Consider the following 16,711-nt stretch of genomic DNA (forward strand, 5'->3'; position numbering starts at 1 on the left):
AACTAAATCAAAATACGAATTACTTTGTACTAAGTAAATTTATTTTTCACTTTTTAGTTTCCTGTTTGAAGTCGGTTTTTTTTTTTGTTAAAAATTATTTTATTTTACAATTTTTAGTGATGGGTAGACCTAACAAGGATGCTTTTTCTCTTGTGTCGGGGGACCGGAAACATACACAATACACAAGCACAAACACCCAGACAATGACAAACATCTATATGGCCAATACAAATATCTGTCGTGCGCGGAGATTGAACCCACTAACGCCAGCGCAACAGCCGGTGCTGTGACCGCTGCGCTAACGCGTCGACATACTATGAGTAAAGTTCGCTATCAGGTGTACGTAATAACAACCGGGACTGACAGCCTAGCGTGTTCTCTGAGGCTAGGTTGGGAGAACCACAAGGATTAACAACTAGACCGAAAATAAATATTTGTATAAACATAAATATCCGCTCCGAGCGGGAATAGAACCCGCGACCGTCGGTGTTTAGGCGCTGCCGACACAGCACATGCACCATTATATCAAAGCGGTCGTCAAACAGCAAAAGGTAACTGCTGTAAATTGTTGAGAAATTCCCTCGAGTGTTTATGGGCTCCATCATCAAACCTGGTCCTGCGACACAGATGATCACACAGCAGGTAATTGCTATAAATCGTTGAAAAGTTCCCTCGACTATCTTTCGTCTCCATCATCAGACTGTAATGGCACTTATAACTCATACAGGTACAAAGTTCTCATCAATAGAAACGAATTAAGTTCAAACAGAAGGTAATTGCTATAAATCGTTAAAGAGTTCCCTCGACTATCTTTTGTCTCCATCATCAGACTGTAATGGCACTTATAACTCATACAGGTGCAAAATTCTCATCAATAGAAACGAATTAAGTTCAAAAACCAGGTAATTGCTATAAATTGTTGAGGAGTTCCCTCTACTATCTTTCTTCTCCATCATCAGATCGACTCCAGACCTTTATTAAATAGTAGTGCTTTATAGTACTTAATGAAAACATGATTAAATTTGCTAGTCACCCTTACGATTTTTGAAAGTTTCCCTCGATTTCTCTGGGATCCCATCATCAGATCCTGGTTTCCTTATCATGGTACCAAACTATGGATATCTCCTTTCCAACAAAAAAAGAATTATCAAAATCGGTTCATAAACGAAGAAGTTATCCCCGAACATACATAAAAAAATATATATATATATATATATACGGTCGAATTGAGTAACCTCCTCCTTTTTTGAAGTCGGTTAAAAAAAAATTCATTTTAGTTTTCAAATACTATCATAAAATTTCGAATATAAATATATTCTTTAAGTTTATCGTAACGTACGTACGAGCTCCGATAAACGCGAGCGATCACTGCAAATCATAAAGTGCTTACTATGGGGCGAAGCGCGTTTTTTTTTTTTCGGTGTGTCTAGTGCATTATTTTGATCTATCTAATAGAGTTCAGCCAGCGTTTGCAATGTAAGCGCAAAAACATGTGTTTATTTTCGACATCCCATTAGAAACCTCGAAAACTATCAGTTTTTTTCTACTATATTATGCATGCATTATTCATATAATATAGGTGTTGTAATAGTAATTTTCTTTATTGCAGTACCTACGACACATCATAATGTTTCAAATCACATAGCCAGTGTCACAGCTACTGAGGTTTCAACTTTCCACGTGAAAGTTTTTAAAGGGATGTTTTCACGTGTTAATTTGTGAATTATTCGTGTTATTTACTATATGTGTACATAAGCTTAAATGTTTATATGAATTGTTAAAGTTTTGTATTTTGAAGCTCAAATCGCCCGCGAAGCCGTTCCGCAGGTCAGTGGCGTAGGTAAGTACTAGTTGGGTAAAGTAAAAGTTTCAGCCTGTAACACCCCACAGCTGGGCATAGGCCTCTATCTCCATGTAGGAGAAGTATTGGTGCTTAATCCGACATGCTGCTCCACTGTGGGTTGGCGAATATGTTTCTACTAGAGTAACGATAGGGACAACATAACAACCGGCACCAACGGCACGTGCTTTCCGAGGCAAGTTCGGTAGACCCACAAGGACACACATTCAAACCGGAAACCAATATTTGTACAAATACCAATATCCATCCCGAGCAGGAATCGAACCTGGAATCTATCGGTGTTTTAGGCAACTACACGCACCGCTACATCAGAGCGATTATATCTCCAGAGCGGTATTTATTCGTTATTTAGAAATGAATATTTCAGTCAACTTTATAAGTAAATATTATTTAGGTAATGCTAATAATGACGATTTTAAATCAATACATATTATTACAAAGATCTACAGTAGGTCTCAAGCACGTCTAACCGCGCTGTCAAATATTACTCTCTGCGTACACTATGAATGATGTCATATCTCTGTTTATGTTGTGTTTACATTATTTGAATTTTTAATTACATTTTATGTATGTATGTACCTAGTTTTAAATACAAAGGGCAGGCAGACGAAATGATATAAGGACAAACGGATGAAGGATGCGGAGTCTTAGTAAAGGACGGTCGGAAGGTCGAGGACACAATCTCAAAAATAAAGTAAGTATTATAATTTATTAGAATTCGATCAAAATAATTTATTACGTAGTTTTATTATTAACATGACTAGTTTTTACAATAAATAATAATTAAGTATGACGTTCAACCGTTGCAGCACACGCGGCTCTCACGTGTAGATGAGCACCAGCAGCACTATGAGGAATCCAGACGCCAAACAAATTATAATTCCCATCTTTTTCTGGAATAAAAAACAAGTTAAATAAAAAGTGGTTATTTTTTAAAGCATTCAATATTAAAAAAATAGTTCTAGCCTCTAAAGTAAATATATCCTTTCTAGAGCAAGATGTTATTTTATTGAACAAAATTTCTCAAAATAAGAAGAATAAGAAAAAGAAATATACTTTATTGTGCATAAAAGTGAAAGTACATAGGTACCTTAAAAAATCAAAACTTACAAAATAATAATAGATTGGAGACAAAAAACTTCTTTACAGTTATCAAATTTTAACGAGACAACGTCGATGAAAGCCGGTTGCATGCACGAAAAAAAATGACTCCTAGCGTTACGCTCACTGTAGCGTTGCGCACGTTGATCCCTTACGCTCATTGCCAACTTGCCCCGCATCTATCTCTCTTCTACTCGATCGGCCCATGCGTCCGAGATGTTTTGTTATGACGTTGTCACGTTAAACTATCGTCCGTAAACCAATTTTACAGACAACCAATTTTCTAGTTTAGTAATACGTACTAAAAAAAATCAACACTGTAGAATAAATGAGGACTAACTTAAATTATTAAATAATAATATTGCGATTCAAAAGTACTTTGAAAGCCTACTTGAGATTTTTTTATATTGGTGACGGAGACTTGACATTGGCGATCTATATTGTTTTTGAGTGAGTTCCACAGTGCAACTGGTGAATACCTTCTTGGCCTTCCTGCGGCTGACGGTCCCCTTGAGCAGCTGCTGGCCGCCGCTCTCCACGTGCTCCGTCGCCTGCAGCGCGTAGTACTCTACGCTGTCGATTTGCTCTTGCTAGAAACCAACTCGACTAAATTTGTTGTCGATTTTAATACGAAGCTAAGTGAACCTAACACATACTTTGGATTTAAAAAAAATGTATATTAAACATAACGTACAAAAATGTATTAAAGGTTCATAAACGACGAAGATATCCGCGAACACACATAAAATCTATACAAATAAATAAAATTGGAGTATCTGTTTGTGACATTAAAATAACCGCTTTTTACTAAAGGCATATGGATGTATACGCGGGACATATACCAAAATAACATTTTTTACAATTTTTGTCTGTCTGTCTGTCTGTTATTTTAATGTTGCAAACAGACACTCCAATTTTATTTATTTGTATAGATAGATATTATAGCGTAAAAATAATAATAATAGGCATTTTGAAAGTAGCGTATCGTTATAACGTATTATGAATACATAGCCTTTGCGGACACCTCTATTCGCACTGTAGTGGGCAGGTCTATCTATATGTAGGCATGCTGATGGTAAAAGGAAAAGTTTAGTTTGTTCTTTTACCGCATTTAATGAAATAAAAATGTTGCTTTTTTGAATATCATATCAAAAATTGAACGCTCCAGCGGGGTTCGAACCCGCGTCTCCGACTGACCGTGTCGGCGCTCTAGCCAATTAAGCTATGGAACGATGTACCCGCTAGAGCGAAATTTATTTTGATATGATGATTTTTATTTTCGGTTTAAGCGAACCGTGGCGCCGTCTATAGTGAGTTCTTTACAGAGACCCGTAACTATTCAAAGTTTCATATTACAATGAAAATCTTTGACAGGAGACGACATCATGATTTTTGATATGATATTCAAAAATTTTTAGAAATCCTAATGTGTGGGGAACACAAAAATAAAATCGTACATATTAAAAATGTTGCTTTTAAAAAATGTTTTCTTTTTTTGGAACGAAGTTCAGTTTCAGCCAAGAAGGCATCTGACTGGGCGACCGAACTGAAAGAAATGACGTAATATCAGTCACACGACTGTATAATATGACGTTTGTAAAACTAAAATATTACTAGTAAACTTTTTTAAAATTATTTATGTAATTTTATACCGTCGACAAAAATAAATAAAGACATATGTTTTTTATTTCACTTAATAGTTTGAATTATTATTATTATTATTTTGTTTGATTTATTTTATTTTACGGCATTTGTTATTTTCTAAAATACTAAATTTCCTAAATACTTTTATGTTCTTAATTAAAAACCAATCAAAAAAACTAAAAAAAATCAAGAACTAAAAAATATATATAAAAATCAACTTTTTTTTCAAATTGTGTTGCTTCTATACTATCCGAAGGAACTCCGTTCTTACCTGGTGCCCCATGACACCACATAATTTTTACTTTTATTTTACTGCAAACATAATCTTGGCAAACTTATTGTTGGGCGTTTCCTGTCCGCTAAACAGATGATCTAACGGAGGGCGCTATTTGAGATTAAGCGGGGCTATTTAGCACGAACTAATGGCGCATTCGCTGCTAGACAACAGCGGACTGTCATGGACTGAATCGAGAGAGCGATAAACTTAAACATTTAACTTTGCCAGGCATCCGCATAAAGCCGGACATAGTTTAGTCTTTTTGATTCCTTGGCCAGTCAAATTAAACGGCACGCGGCTTGTCCGGGTTTTTTTATACTTTTTAATATTAACCTCGCACTTTCGAAGCGCTATTCGCGAGCGAGAAAAGAAAGCCTGGTTTTACATCCATTTTTTTTCGTGTGTCGAATTAATAGTAAGACAGAAAATAGTTAATAATTTAGGATCCAGCTTTATCAACCAAATGTCCGGCCAAACTCGCTACTATATCCGGCTACTAGGTTGGACGACCTGCAGCCCTAGTAGTACGTATGTACCCTATAGAGCTAACAACGGGCGACACTGTGGCCAGGCTCACCTGCGCGGCGACGAGGTGCGCGAGCTGTACGAAGAGGTCGCGTACAGCCTGCAACGCGGTTTCCACTCGCAGGAGCTCGTCCCGCCGCGCCTCCGCCTCGCGTAACGCCAGCCGCGCCTCCGCAGTTTCTGCGCGTAGCTGCAGGGTGTATATTTAAACAACGTTGCTAACAGAGAAACTAAAAACAACTATCCCATAATAAGACTCTACAAGCAACACTTCATTTATAGAAACAAATTGTTTTTAAGATATTGAAAATTAAAACAAACAAAATCTATAATTATGTGACAACAGAAATAACTAATGACGACGATAACTTAAAGTAACTTGTAAGTATGCTATTACTATTAAAAACGTCTCCTTTTAGTTTTTCGAGTCACCCATTTAATCAGCTAAATCGATCTTAAGCGTTTATTTTAATGATACTTTTCATATTTTAATTTTACTTCCATCTTCAACATTACTATATATAATTTATGCAATTGCAAGCACAGATTAGTTACTCGTGGACGTCACGCTACAACTGCTACTATACGAAAAAGAAAACTCACGTTGTCAACGAACAGGGATATGTTGTTGGACTCTAGGAGGTGCTCGCACTCTTCGTCCGATATCGTGAGATTCGCTGAAAATACACAGAACACGCATCGGTGACACACATAGTTGTACATGTACCTGGGATCACTGAAACATATGATCGACACTCGTCTACCGCGCGGCGTCGACCGCTACATCTCTCGCGATGAACAATAATTTAACACGTCGAGACTGAGTTTAGCGCTCGTTCACACTTCGCTAATGCGTCGTAAGTAGGTAACCGGCGTTCGTTCACCCCTCGCCGCTATTTACTTTTACGTCGAAATCAAGTCTCTTCCGTAATAACTACCGTTATCTTTTACAGTCAAATTAAAAAATGCTCTGAAACGACTACTTCCGCCTCATGAATCTAAATCAATTAACGGGATTTCCGGAGGCTCCGTTCAAAACCAAACTACAAACATTATAAATACATTGGATATTATGTTTAATTAAATTCCTCCTGTTGAATTACACTGGCTATTACATAAGGTAATCAAATATCTCCCCCCTCCCCCAATCTCGCAACAAACATCGCCGTTTTCTGCAATGCTTATCCAGCCTCTACCGGCAGGCTTACGTGGATCGTCGGCGCAGCGCGGCGCCCGTCCCATGGGACCACTCACTGAGCTTGATCTGGTCCTGCAGCAGGCGGTACTGGTGGTCGCGCAGCAGCGCCAGCGCGGCCTGGTGGCGCGTCAGCGCGTCGGCCAGCAGGCGGCGCGAGGCGGCGGACTGCAGGCGCGTGATGCGCGCCGCCGCGCCGCGCGCCGCCGCCGCCGCCCGCGCGCGCGCCTCCAGCTGCCGCAGCGCGCCGCACGCCTTCAGCGCCGTCGCGTTCGACTGCGTCACCGCCGAGTCCAGCTGCTCCTGCAGGTCTGAGCCGAGCGACCGTTGATTGTACAGATTCGTGTAGTGCGCCAGCACCTTGCAAATAATACGAACTTCATGGCGATCAGGTTGGTTCGGGTAACGCGTACGCGACACATCACACGCGTCCATTTTTAACGATTACTGAGGTAGAGCAGAGCAGGCATTACCCTGCTCAGAATCTGGAGCAGCCCGACTGGGGTATAATACTGCTTTCAAGCAGAGTTGTAATCCTGTGGTGGGTGAGGTGAACAGAGCTCCTGGGAAGAATAGGGGTAGGGTGGACATCGCTTTTGCGGCGCTTGTGATATTGCAGGCTCCTACGAGCTACGTTAATCGCTTGCCAACAGGTAAGCCGCACGCTTGTTTGCTAGTTGTGTAAAAAAAGCTCGTGCAACTCACTCTTGTTGGTGTGGTAGGTGGGGTCGGAGTGCAGGCGACAGATCAGCTGCGTGTTGTTGTTTATCTCGTCGATCCAGCCGCGGATCTGTTCCACCTGAAATGTGTATTATTTACCATTAATCTTCAAATCATATTGATTTTATTTTGTCACTGTAATCTTCTCAACAATTAGAATTTAAAGACAAATATATTACAAATAATAGCGTCGAAGATTATGTATTTTGTACAGAACTTTAACTGGAAACAAATAATAAAATCTAGTATAAAAACCCGGCAGCATTATACGATTCATTTCAAATTGGATCTGTTGTTTAAATACTTTCTGCAAAATATTGCACAGCGTCTAATCTCATAGAACATCAATTAAACATGTCACATCGCATGATTGCTGTGATTCGAGGTGACACACTGTGTAACGCGATCTTCCCGAGCAGCCCGCGAGCTGGTGAGCGCGAGGTGATGTCATCCAGGATTAAGTCAAGTGTCAACAGCGATCACCTTGAGCTGTAAACACGACGCTCGCTTTGCGTCGCCTCCACGAACAACGCGCGCCCATTTAGCGAATACTTGGTAACTACTGCTTGTGAACACAACAATTTTACGAAATATTCTATCTTTGGTTTTAGAAAAAAATATGTGATAATTGCGTTACACGCCTATTACGTAATGTTGACATTTAGAATACAAAAATAAGTATTTATTTCAATTATGAAGTCAATTGAAACAGGAATGTAAAAGGTTAATTTCAGATACATTAGTCGTCGAGAGGGAAGTGGGTCACGCGATTGAAACTACTGTCGCTGTATTGTAAACGTTTTGAGTAAACAATTAATAAGCTTAATGAACACAACGAGTTCACGGGCGACGTGCGCGCATTAATTACAATATGTGGACGAGCAGCAGGGCCGCTTAGATTGTACGAACTAATTAATCTGTAGTGTATTTTATAATATACATCACCATCATATATATTATATGAACGTGTGGTTACAAAAAAATACATTAAAATCAGTCAATAACTAATATTAGGAGTTCTAATAATTTCATACTACTTACTACTTGTGCACCAGCATACTAATTTCATGTAAAGTTATTACGTTAAATTTTAACGAAGGAAAAAACAATGGTTGTTTATTTAAATTGGAAATATCTGTCGAACAATGACGGAGCGAGTCTGACCTCCTTGAAGAGGTCGTCGATGTCGGCGGGCAGCGGCTCCTCCGCCGGCACCACCGTCTCGTTGTACACGCCCGCATTGCGGGCGAGCTGCGGACAGAGCAGAGTACATTCGTGTAGGAGTTTTAGTTTATACAACTGGTCCACAATCAGGAACACTACTTATTATTTACATATTTTATTTAGTTGCGATCTTCTGTAAGGTCGAGATTCGTCCCCAGTCGCGCTGCTCCAAATTTTGAGCAGCATACACAGCAGGAGCCATGCCTGCCTCAGTTAAAGTCAGATATGGATTTTCTTACGTTTATTACGTCAACTTACTTCCTTTTTAAATACAAAATAAATATACATAAAATAAATGATTCTATTAGTGACGTCAGTAAAGTGCACAAGTATAAAACGATATCGATAACTATTATAAATTGCTTGCATCACTATACAAGTATACATATAGTTCATAATACATGAAATAAATGAAATTCATCTACAGCGTTTATTTTTATGTTAAAACTACAGAGTCACCGTTTCGATGGTGATCTCTTGAAATAGTTTAAATCTTATCTTGAGAATCAACTGCGACGCTACTTCTACTCCCATTTATAACAATTGTTGTTTACGTTCATACGTACCTGATACCCACTTGGTGCTTCCAGTATAATACCTACTATTTTTAAGAAACAAATCTACACATTTGAGGCAACATTACTTATGTATGTTTCTTAATAAAGAAGGATAGTAATTAGTAATGATTCTTATAAACTGTCTCCGCGTGCAAAGGAACCTTTACCTACTAGCATTTAAAGCAACAAGATTTAATTTAGACAAATTCTCGCTAGATTTTATATAGTTATTCGATTTACTGTCGACTATTACTGAATATTACTATAACTTCCTGCTGTAAGTACAAATACTCATAGTTTGTTTATTGTGTGTCAAGTGATATAAATTATCTGATACGATCATCATTTCATAGAAACGAGTAAAAAATAATACAGCTAAGTAAAAATGAATATTTATTAACAAAATATTGATTTGGGTTTACCGAGTTTTTTTATATATAGACTAGCGCTTGACCGCGATCTCACCTGATGGTAAGTGAAGTTGCCTAAAAAATGAAACAACAATGATGAATAGCTTGCTATTCTAATGATGAACTTAGAATAATATGACACAAAAACACGTTTTGTACCTTTGCGAAACCTTTTATTACTTTTAGTTTAGTTTGTTTTTTATTTGAAGCCTCACAGCAACGAGGAGGAAAATATTAATTTTTATCAAACATTATTCTCCACACATGACCGGTGAGAGTCGTGTACATATCTACCTACTAGTGTGTGTGTAATTTGTATCTGTGTACACGGCTGATTATCGCTCGATCGCGTCCTGTGAGATACACAGCAGTTTGTCGCCTTTATTATTTACTTTCCCGGGTTAACAAATGTTATATTGTAACGCGTCATCGCTATGCGACATTCACGACGTGACACTTGCACCACCGGCCACCGCACAACAACACTCAATGAAATAGATTTTAAATTACATTAACGAATAGTTTTGGCCGCGATTGTTTTCGCTAAGTTATAACATGTATTTATTTAAATAAAGCGATAACTGTTAATGTGTAAATAATGATTACATCGCTTCTACTTACTCGTTTGATAATAATGGTCCGAGTTCATCACTATTGCACTTCTTTAACCCAATATAATAATAACAAAAGAATAAGCATTACGTGGTCACTTTGAAGCTAAAATATTAACATAGATAGTCAATACAACACAATATTAAAATAATACATTAATAACTTTCAAATTAATAATTATTTACATTAAAAGTTAATTACTCATAATTTGTATATTGTCACTATTTCCTAATCAACTTTAAAAAGCACATCGGAGCACTTGCAACGACCTGAAATAGCCAATACAAGCGACCTGCCCAACACCGCGAGCTGGTCGCCGACGGTCGGAGCTACTCACGTGTCTCAGCTCCTCGAGGCGGTCCTTGCTCCTCATGGCGGCCGTGCGGCAGGTGTGCGGTGCGCTCGCGGCGGTATCTAATCGCGCACTGATAACACGCTGATATCTCGCGCACATTAAGGTCGAGCCGCTGCCCGCAACCGCGTGCAGTCCTTATTTCTGTTATTGCTCCGAATGATGCACGAATTAGCGGAGGAGTCTAACGACCGGCTCGTGGGCACGCTCCCGCCGCGCTGCATGTTCACCTCGTGCGAAGTGTGTCAAGTTTTGTAACGAACCTATCACGTTACAGTATGTTGTTTAGCTACATTAGCAATTTAGCTAAATTACCTATTGTTTCACCGATGTTTACGAATATTAAAAATTTATTTTAAGTACGTGGAGTAGTATATTTTATATTTGTTGGCGTTACTACAGACTTCTTTACGGAGTGCGAATATTAAAGAATATTGTTAGTGAGAGTGTCACTTCTCTTTCACAAAGAGCGTGTCCGCGGTAGTTCATTGGCAGCCGGCGCGGGTCGCGGCGCGAGTGCAAGCGCTGAGACTGCGCGTCTGATGTCGACACGCTCCACTCGCTTGCTTGGAAAAAACGTTTACGCTTAAAAATAGCAATTCCAACTAATAGGATCGCATAATTAATATATTGTTATTATTCGTGGCGCATCAGATCCCGCAGTGGAGCAAATACAACAGTAGATTACAAGGTTCAAAACGGGATATTTTTATAAAAACTATGAAAACGACATGCGTATTTCAATACAGTTTACTCATAATTGTGTTTGCTTACAAGCGAAAAAAAACGACTTCAGTTACATCGCCAAGTAATATAACGTAAGGAGGCGCAAAATAGTCAAGTAAATAGGCGTTATCAAAGATTACTCAAAAAGTAGTCATCGGCAGATCTCGATAAAATTTACATGCTTTCGAACAAAACAAGAATCATCAAAATCGGTATACACAGCGAAAAGTTATGCGGCATAATACAACGGTAGGTCGACGAAAAAAAAAATAGTCAAGCAAACACGCATTATTACATGTAACTCAAAAAGTAATTGTTATATCTAAATTAAATTTGAACATGACACACATCACCTTTCGATTAAAAAGCCTCCAAATCGGTTCACCCAGTCAAAAGTTCTAAGATAACAGACATAAAAAAATACAATCGAATTGAAAACCTCCTTTTTTGGAAGTCGGTTAATTAAATGGAATCTATGAATAAGACGGTTCATCCGCACACAACAAGATGGCAGTTTCCTTTCGTATGAGAGTACTAGAATTGTATTTAATGATAATACTGCTGTTATGTACTCGTACATAAGACCTCTTATCGTGAGAGGCTTGTATAGATAAGACTATTTCAATGTCTGACCATTAAACCTGTGTAACTATATCCGATATAATATTTCATTAAACGAACTGCTACATACTTAAATTAATTATTTATAGATGCATGTTAAAATAAATGGTACAAATGCATAAATTACAATAGTACACTATTTAAATAGTACACTAGACAAACTAGTAAACTAGGTAGTAACTTTTTAAATACTAATACGTGCATTTCCAGTGAGAATTATTAGGACACAAATTGTTCGATATGTTAGACAAATAAATATTTATTAATTATATGAAGATGGATGGATATTTTTTTAAATGAACTTCTGACCAAGTTGTAATTTTAGCCAGTATAGGTACTATTATATAATATTAAACAATAATTCATACACTGAAATCTAATTTAACAAATCAAACAATATTAATAAACAATATATCTTAGTACAATAATTACTTAGCAGATGGCGTTAATAATATTTATAAAAGCCGCTTCTGTAAAGAGTACATGATTATATTAGTAGATGGCGCTGTTTCAATTAAACATTCGGTTTCAATCTGTTATAAAAATCATATTATAATTATAATTAGTTTTAGTTATAAAATCTCTTTAGTTTTATTACACCTTGCAATCAAACTTCTTTTACACAGAAAAAGAAATAAAATCTTGTACGAATTAATTGTATAGCTTATATGTAACAAAATACTTGGTCTTCTGCATATTGCTTAGAATGCTATTTACGCTGCTAATTATAAAATAACTAAATCCTTATTCTACCATAGGGTAGTTCTGATTTGTTTTTATCTATTATTCTGTTGTAAATTCTAAAAGAAGTTTTTTTTTTAATTTTACATAATTATTCAATAATTTTGTTAAGCAAATGTAGCTCAATAACAATTGCTTCAAAGTTTATTCAGGCGCGAGTAATATGGCCTAAAATCCAATAAGAAAGATTATTGACGTACGACCACTTCAACTAGTCTTTATTTCGAGGTTACAACTATGAACTATATCTACATGAGATTTTTTTTTTTTTTATGTATGTTACATCAGAACTTTTGACTGGGTGGAGCGATTTCGACAAATTTTCTTTTAATCGAAAGGTGGTGTGTGCCAATTGGTCCCATTTAAATTTATTTGAGATCTAACAACTACTTTTCGAGCTATATCTAATAATGCGTTTTTACTTGACGCTTTTTTCGTCGACCTACGTTGTATTATACCGCATGACTTTCTACTGGATGTACCGATTTTGATATTTCTTTTTTTGTTAGAAAGCAGATATTCCTATTTTAGTACCTTGATAAGGAAACCAGGATTTGATGATGGGATCCCAGAGGAATCGAGGGAAACTCTTGAAAATCCGCAATAACTTTTTACTGGGTGTACCGATTTTGATAATTTTTAATTTAATCGAAAGCTGATGTTTATCATGTGGTCACATATAAATTTTATCGAGATCTGATAACTACTTTTTGAGTAATCTTTAATAACGCGTAGTTGCTTGACTATTTTTTCGTCGATCTACGTTGTATTACTTGTCGATGTAATTGAAGTCGTTTTTTTTTTCGTTTGCGAGCAAACACAATTATTTATAAATTATATTATATTTTAAATGAATTTTGTATTCTACTTTTATTTCAATAGTAAATGAATAACTGTAACAGAGCGCGCGAGAAATTGCAAGTTTTGGTATTAGTGCTGTCTATATCCCTCTATAGTTTGTGAACGCAACCAAAAAACATGTCTATGGGTAGTTTCTTTAGACTTACTTTAAGTGTGATCAAATACCAGTGTGAATCTAATGCTAATCTATGGTGTAACGGGTGCGTACATGTTCATTAAGCTGGACCGATTTTGACGGGACTTTCACTAGCAGATATCTGGTGTAATAAGGTGTAACTTAGGCTACTTTTATTTTAGATTTTTTTTTATAACTGCGAACTGATCAATAATTTTTTTGTTAAATTCCACGCGGACGAAGTCGCGGGCACAGCAGCTAGTAATAATATGTAATTCATATATACAATAATATATATATTCTTCATTGTTATCATAATACTTAAGTCTTCATTGTAAGTTCTTAATAAAATTAATATACTTGCCAAATATGTATTAATTTTCAATTTGTAGTAAAAATATCGATATTTCGAATATCGATATTTTTAAAAATATCGATACGATATATATCGATATGTTTTTTATTTGCCCATCCCTAGGTTAAACTGTGGTTTAAACTAAGAGTTTAGCAAAGATTTATTTATTCTAGGAATTTATGGCTAGGACTTCGTTGTTCTCGTCCTCAGATTTTCAAAACTTTCTTTTCTTAATATCATAATATGTATAAACCAAATGATAGCGCGATTTAATCACAAAGTGACGCCCTCTTTTAATGAATAGAAAAATTATATAAAATCTAATATATAAAATTCTCGTGTTGCGGTGTTTGTAGTTAAACTCCTCCGAAACGGCTTGACCGATTCTCATGAAATTTTGTGTGCATATTGGCTAGGTCTGAGAATCGAACAACATCTATTTTTCATACCCCTAAATGTTAAGGGTAGTCCACCCCAATTTTTTTTTAAATTTATGATAAATTTTTTATTTTTTATTTAATTATGATTTGGCATTGAAAAATACATACAACCCTAAATTTTCACCCTTCTACCACCAACCCCTATTTTTAATTAGCGTTTAGCGGTTAGGTTAGATTAGGTTAGCTAGTTAACTGTATAAAATAATCTTAAACACCGTGTTTGATCTAAGTAGATGTATTTGTAGGGATTCTTCTTCGCCTCCTTAAGAACTGTACGAAACGCAACCACTTATTATGTAATATTAGATGTTCATGAATGTATATTTTATGCACTGTTCTTTGTATTGATAACTGATCAGAAGGTAGTTGACCTTTTATTGAGCGTGAGTCTGCAACAATGTTGTCACGTAGGAGTATTTGTGAATCGCTTATTCGTTCTAAAACTAGATACATCCCGAATTTAGTTTTAGAACGAATAAGCGATTTTGGCGATTTTCTAATTAAGTATCATTGATTTTATTTGTTATTAGTTTTTTCTAAAACTAGGTGTTTCATTATACTAACTAGTTTTACTGTATTCATGTTAAATTTGTATTTTATCCACATTATTGTGTTCTAACGTTAAGTTTCTAAAATAACTATCATGTGTGCATTTCTCGCACAGCTGATTAGTTTGATAGCATAAATGTCTAGTGAAGTTATCGACACGGATGTTGATCGCTGACCTTCAACATGTGCAACTGCAGTATTAACTAACTTTGGGTAGAAGTAAGGCACAGGGGTGAGGTATCATTGTCGCACAATGATTTTACTGACACACTGCGAGCCTAAATTGTCACACGCACGTTTCATGATTGGCTAAAACTTTGGTGCTAAAATCTATTATTTTATTGACTTTATATCTTGAATACAAGTAATAATAATTGCGTTTGTAATTTTATGGATATAGATATTCAATGATTAGCTAGTAAAATTTTTATTTATGTATATTTTTATACTTAACAAAACTTTTTTCGAAATACAAAACCTGCTAGACCTTTTAGAAAATAAATTTGACAGGGGAACATGGGAGACAATAAAAGACAATATGATCTATTATGTTTTATTATAACATATAGATAGTTTTCTACACATCCACCTTACGTACGCGTCTCGCGCTAAGTGATATGGGTTCTGTACACGGCGGACATCGCCTCACATAAATAGAATTCACATTATCATATAAACTTACGAACTATACGCTACGCTACCTCTTACGACTAGTGATGTTCCGGATATCCGTATACGTATCCGCGGATATCCGCGAGAAAAATGAGTTTCGTATCCGTATCCGTCACTTTTCTCGCGGATCTTTTACGGATCTTTTATTAAATTTTCAAATTCAATTGAAAGAATAAAATGCTGCATGATAACTTAGATTATATGATTAAGTAGTATAATTAAAAAATATTTGAAACCTTTAATTGCAAACATATATATTAGTTTGCCGAGCAACTAGGCACAAATAAATAGTTGAGGGGTTGTCTTAAGGATTTTTTAGACACCTTTAGGTAAATTTTACTGAGAAGATCGGGAGAATCTAATTCATTTTGCACTATCCTGGTCACAATATAATGTTTGCTGCTTTACGCCTTTCATGCAACGGTAATATAGTCTTTCGCATCTATGTTCATAACATTCGTCATACTTGTGAGACTTGAACTGAAGATATCTCATAAATTTACGCTGGATTGTTTCTAACCTATTGATATACGCAACATATTGATGGTTCTAAGTGATGCGAACAGTATTCGAGTATGCTACGTACATATGAGCAATAAAGGAACCTAACGAGTTTAATACTATTAAATTGAGTACTTTGGAGTAGAATGAACCCCACGGACTTATTCGCTTTTTTTACAATATTGTTTATATGCTTCTCACACGTCAGCTCGAGTCACGAGTAATGTCTTCAACTCATCTCATCTCAAGTCTCATATTTCAACTACTACTTTAAGCTACTGCTGTCATAGTTTAAATTTGGTATTATTGATTTTACGCGCGAATGTGACAACCCAGACATAAAAAGGAAACTTATTATTTAAATTGGGTAGATGGAGTAGATGTATAATAAACTTACATACAAATTTCTACATTCTAATATTTATAGAAAATACATAAATAAATAAAAAGAAGAATAAAAATATAATATATATTCTATCATAAAATAATAAAGTATGTAAGCAATGAACGTAAATTGAAGATAACAATGAAGCGAAATGATAAAAACACAGATATACATATATTATAAACAAAGAAAGAAAAAAAAGAAAAGAAATTGTTCCAAATCCGTGTTGCTCGGGGATAAAAAAAGATGAGAAAAAGCCGTAGACCT

The 16,711-nt window shown here is 36.1% G+C and overlaps 1 protein-coding gene across 1 annotated transcript; it reads right to left on the reverse strand.

Annotated features, from left to right (window-relative positions):
• Positions 1-2,578: 2,578 nt before the first annotated feature.
• Positions 2,579-7,984, reverse strand: LOC123655753 (syntaxin-1B-like). Its single transcript, XM_045591505.1, has 7 exons — positions 7,961-7,984; positions 7,309-7,402; positions 6,663-6,914; positions 6,012-6,085; positions 5,461-5,598; positions 3,442-3,552; positions 2,579-2,754 (listed from the first exon to the last, which is right to left on the reverse strand). The coding sequence occupies exons 1-7, from the start codon at positions 7,982-7,984 to the stop codon at positions 2,683-2,685; spliced, it is 765 nt and encodes a 254-aa protein (XP_045447461.1). The 3' UTR covers positions 2,579-2,682.
• Between the last annotated feature and the right edge of the window lie 8,727 nt (positions 7,985-16,711).

The sequence above is a fragment of the Melitaea cinxia genome, chromosome 8, assembly GCF_905220565.1.
Source record: "Melitaea cinxia chromosome 8, ilMelCinx1.1, whole genome shotgun sequence".
In the NCBI taxonomy this organism is placed as follows: domain Eukaryota; kingdom Metazoa; phylum Arthropoda; class Insecta; order Lepidoptera; family Nymphalidae; genus Melitaea; species Melitaea cinxia.

Excerpts from the sequence above, each read along its gene's own strand:
- LOC123655753 (XM_045591505.1), bottom strand. The coding sequence starts at position 7,984 with ATGTCAACATTACGTAATAGGCGT. Across the intron at positions 6,915-7,308 it reads CACCTACCACACCAACAAGA|ACCTGCAGGAGCAGCTGGAC; the intron begins GTGAGTTGCACG and ends CGCTCGGCTCAG. Across the intron at positions 5,599-6,011 it reads TATCCCTGTTCGTTGACAAC|CTACGCGCAGAAACTGCGGA; the intron begins GTGAGTTTTCTT and ends TACACCCTGCAG.